The 5,282-nt window shown below is 35.3% G+C and overlaps 1 protein-coding gene across 1 annotated transcript in view; it reads right to left on the bottom strand.

The window, feature by feature from the left end:
* The window catches only part of LOC119840447 (skin secretory protein xP2-like), a 4,011-nt gene extending 471 nt beyond the window's left edge, over positions 1–3,540 (bottom strand). Inside the window, exons 1-2 of the mRNA XM_038367068.1 lie at positions 3,382–3,540; positions 1–808 (exon numbers count right to left, since the gene is read on the bottom strand). The exon at positions 1–808 is cut by the window's left edge and continues 471 nt beyond it. Of these exons, the coding sequence (XP_038222996.1) occupies positions 1–808; positions 3,382–3,393 (820 nt within the window). The 5' untranslated portion in view covers positions 3,394–3,540. The remainder of the gene's footprint in view (positions 809–3,381) is intronic.
* Positions 3,541–5,282: the final 1,742 nt, after the last annotated feature.

A 5,282-nucleotide genomic window follows, 5' to 3' on the forward strand; every position in this document is an offset into this window, starting at 1 on the left:
CTGGGTAGGGCCTGTCTACTGGAACGTGGACGGGGTAGGCGACTGGCTTCTCGACTGGGACGGCGACGGGCACTGGTTTCTCAACGGGGTATGGGGCTGGTACGTGGACTGGGTAGGGCCTGTCAACTGGTACTCTGACGGGCACACCGACGTGCTTCACCACTGGGTAGGGTTGAGGAACGGGCACTTTAACTTCGACTGGGTATGGCACATGTTTCTCCACGGGGTAGGGTTGGGGCACGGGGACCTTCACGGGGTAAGGTACGTGCTTCTCAACTGGGTAAGGTTGGGGCACTAAAACCTTGACGGGGTAAGGCCTGTCGACGGGAACATGAACTGGGTAGGGGACCTTCCTTTCTACGGGGTATGGAGCAGGTACGTGGACTGGTACTTTGACGTATTCCTTGACGTGTACGGGTACGTGTTTTACCACTTCGTAGGGTTGGGGTACGGGCACCTTCACGGGGTATGGGACGTGTTTCTCCACTGGGTATGGGACGGGTCTGTCGACTGGGTAGGCGACGGGCACTCCTTTAACGAGGGTGATGGTCCTGGTGACGTCGGTTCTACCGCCGAGGTCGATGCTACCGTAGCCCTGAGCGAGACCTCCTTGGTCAACCAGGTTGTAAGCGCCACCGAGTCCGTGTCCGTGGCCGATGTATCCTACATCGAGCCCGCTGATGCCATAGCCGTATCCCAAGTTTAAGAGACCACGTTTGTCTAATTTCTTTTCCAATGGTTCAGCCTTCTGCTCCGTCGACTTCTCGCTGGCAGCAACTGCTGCTACCAGCAAGAGAGCTATATAAATCTGTAAAAGAAAACAAAAAAAACCTTTAAAATATATAAGATACAACATTCACATACATAAATACGCTGTTTCTGTTATAGTGTTTAAACATTGTTGTTATTAAAAACCAATTCATAGGTCATGTTCAATAACGATGTTATATTGTTAAGTACAATCAATCATAATACCTGACCCATAAGTAACGTTTCGTAAATTACGCAGTAGTTGCATTAGCGAATGCGTGCCGTGCTTCGTGACTGCTTCTGCATTAGCTCAATAGAATGTTTAAAACACGTTAATTATCTTATTAAGAGAGATGCAGGCCAATAATAAGGAAAAAACAAAATTACTTAATTTCTTCACTAACTTCTAATTAAAAAGGTTAAGCAAGAGTTGCATTGTCCTTCCTGTTCTAAACATGTAATGTGCATAATTACGCACTACGTGTGCATAACGGTTACGGTTAGATATTGACGGTTGATTCTATTTAACGCAAACACGAAATATGCAATACAGTTTAATCAGTCTGTTATATACTATATTTATTATATATTATCTTACAGAATTCGTATCAAAAAAGACCCAAAATGATGATGACATACAAGTCAACCTATACATATCTTTACATGTGACGAAATACAACACGTAACTAACTCTTAAGATGACCATAAAGAGACCTCATAAATAAAGCGTATTTGGTCTTGCTTACACCATTGAAGTCCCAAGCCATAGTAAATAGGTACTTTTAAATTATTATCATGACCGAATATCGGTACGAAATAAGCACCAATCTCAGGTAATAAAGAAATCCAAAAAAATAAGATGTCAGAAGCGCTATAAAATCAATAAGTAATCGTTTAGGTAGTTTTTACGACTGCGATCCGATACCATAACACAGTGTTTTGTAATCTTGACTTCATAATAATCAGGTTAACAGATGTTTTTAAAGTGCCGCATATATTAAATTTGATTATACTATTTCAGATTAATAACATAACGCTATTATAATGCTATGAACAAAGAAATGAACTCGCCAAATCGTTTATAATAAAATCAACCTGTCTTCCAAATAACACTATCCCAATAACGCGCAGCATTATTCTATGAAACGCCCCTAAGGGCCGAATTGGGTGTCTATGGAAAAATATTCTTTGTTTTGACAGTTACGCTAATCAGTGAGTACATCGAACGAGGCCAAGCGATCGGGTTGCTCGTGGGATAATGTTGCTTCTTATGCCACTTTCGCAACACCTCGCTGGGGCTACTTACCCAACTTTATTCTTCACTTTACGTTGTTACGTATGTGCTATAGATTTTTATAACGGCTCATTTAGACGTGCGATGCTCAAATATAGAATTACATACCAACATTTCGTACTTCTATATAGCGCAATTTATGACCGTAAGTTACGAAAGATACTATGTGCTACGGATTGTTTTAAACACATAAAGAGTATATTTAAAATTAGCAAGATTCCTTAAGGATAAAATTAGAATAAGCCTTATTTAATTTGGACAAAAATCTTGCTCTACACGTAAATTTCACTCGTATGTAGCTAGAGAAATGCGACGCAATGATCCCGTTTAAAGTCATTATCACACTGAGTTAACCTAGTCCTTTGATATATTGCTCCATATGCCTTGGTCAAAGACTTGATTAACTTATAAACTTGTATAAGACTTAATGACTTGGGTTTAAAGGTGAATCAGTGATGTATCAACGCATTAGCCTCTATGGAATAACTTTGCATACATTAAGATTTTTTTGAGAAATGCGTAGTATGTAACTATTGCTTTGTTCGTAAAATTTTAGCTCCTTCAATAATGCAATTTTGATAACAACAAATAATATGTTACAGCTGGCATTATAAACAAAAAAAAAAATCAAATTGTTAAATGAAATTTGGATAAATAAATTTTAAAGTTATTACGCATAAATTTATTTATAAATGCGTAATACTTAAAGACTTTATTTGGGTTAAACTTGCAATAGGAGGCGACCTTATATTCGCGCATTCTTCAATCTATTACGCGTAAAACTTCCTCTTACGCAAATAACTGGATTTAAACTACAGATGTAATTCTATACTAGGGCACTTTCTTCCTGGTCTGATATATCAGAACCTGTATTGATAGATAGTTAATTTTATGACGCAACGCCTCGGGGTGCCCGCCTATTGTTACATATTCGCGTAACCTATTTATAAATTAAGTTATTTGAATATTTATGGAATAAATTTACTATTAACAAGGCAACCTTTTACGGTTTTAAATGGTGTCATAATTAGACAACAACAAAAACGTGTACCTGCATTTGGATTAAAATGGTTATTAATTATCTTAATTATAAATCAATGATTAAAATTGTTAATAAAATATGATTTATAATTTTGAAAAATTTGATACGTTTAACCGCGCTGATAATTACATTGACCTAATTGACCGATTTGCGACAAAGCGGCGACTTCAAAAAAGTGTTACTCATCCCGGTTTAACACTTGGCTAGCTAGAACACACATCACTTGAGCACAGGACGCTAAACGCTTTTTTGAAGTCATCACTCAACACAACACTGCACTGCGCGACTCACTCACCGTTGTTTTCATAATGCCTCTTGAACGGTGATGGAGTCGGGAATCGGACTGGATGCTATTCGGATTGTGCCTTGTGTTTTTATAGTTGGATATTTAGAAGCACTTTCGCCACTGCCCCCCTAAAAGCTGGAGTTGGTGCGGCCGGCCTGAGTCCTTCGTGCGCGATACACGGTCAGGCGGGAGTTGCGGTCGGTCGATGTACGCGCAGGCCGATTAATATTATATATAATTTTTCATTTATATTTTTCAACGTTAAGCGAGTGCCGTTCTCTAAAAGTTGGTAGATGTTAGTTGTGTTCATACTGATCTTTATCTCGGCTTCAGTTACTTCAATTATTTGAAATTAAATTATAATTAAGAAAATTTAATCAACAAAAATCCGCAATTATAAAAAAAAAACATGTTTGCTCTATAGAGATTTATTAATATTATTTATATTTCAGTTTTTGTGAACATTAACTTTTGAGATATCAATTACCGTTTTTTAAAGTTTATTTTACCTGTTCTAGGGCTATTATTATTTTTATTATTACCAAGGCACTATATTTATTTGACGAAGGCTAAAGAATGTAAAATACATTTAAATATATAATTTAAGCAATTACTTCAAGTGGAACTATGCTATAATTATTGTGGCATAATTCGATCGAGCATATAAAACAGATCAACATTTCATACTAATCGATATCTTAAATAACCTATCTGTCTTTGTTATTTAATAGAAATCATTGAAAAATCATATTTCGTAATATACGGAATACGGAGAGAGTTAAGTGCAAATTAATTCAAAAATCTATATGTATCATTTTGTAATATACTAATATAAGCGATAATCAATTCATAGAAGTTGTACTTCCGCATTGGCTATCTTATTTCGGAGTAAAATTTTCACGAGCACGTTTCGACCAAAAGAAAATCAATTTCCTGTTAACATAAAAACTTTAAGGTTAATGTTATAAAACAAGGCTACACTGTGGTTGCGATTAACCTCACCAAAATATAATTTAATCGTTCCAGTGACAGTAAAAATTATGTTCTCTACGACTACACCTTGTATTAATTATCTTCAATAAAAAGTACTATACCTATATAATTATGTATAAATTGCTGTTTATAGAAGAAAACCAACTATAGTTTATTATTTTAATTATTCGACTCAATGTAAATATTAAACTTATTTACAGTTAATTGAATAATAAAGCTTAAAATATATCGTTATAAATTTACAACTTCAGTACTATGAAACGACTATAGTGCTACTGTCTACAGCCGTAGCTCGCTTTGTTTGTTCGTTTCTTAATCAAGATCGGTGCTTGATATATAGCCTCAAGATAATGATTTTATCGTTTTATTACCTGAATAAACGTTCGCAAAATATCCACTAAATGAGACACTTCAAATTGCCGCTTTAATATTGAACTTTATTCGTAATATTTCAAGACTAGAATTACATACGAAATCTCAGAATGTTGTCGATTTTGGCTTAAAAGATGAAATCCTAGCTAATATTACTTACTCTATTTAAGAGAATTATATTAAATATAAGAAAGTATACGAAGTATCGACATTGATTTTTCAGTTAGTAGAAATTTATTCGTAGATAGACAAGAATGCAAGCTCTGTCATTAAAATATTTTAAAGACTCATCTTTTTTAAAATCTCGTATTATTCAATGTATTCAATTATATGAAAAAAGTAGTAAAGTAATACTCTGAATAAATATGATAATACAGGATTTTGAACTTTCATGCACTACAACAAAGAAAAGGCACATCGTATTGTTTAATCCATTTAAAGCACCTTCTCAAATGAATCACCGATTAATAAGAGATGGATCTGTGTGATACATCTTCTATAATTTATGATCTAGATTCATCCCATAAGCATAATGAACAACAATT

Source organism: Zerene cesonia, chromosome 6, assembly GCF_012273895.1.
Source record: "Zerene cesonia ecotype Mississippi chromosome 6, Zerene_cesonia_1.1, whole genome shotgun sequence".
NCBI classification, from domain to species: Eukaryota; Metazoa; Arthropoda; class Insecta; order Lepidoptera; family Pieridae; genus Zerene; species Zerene cesonia.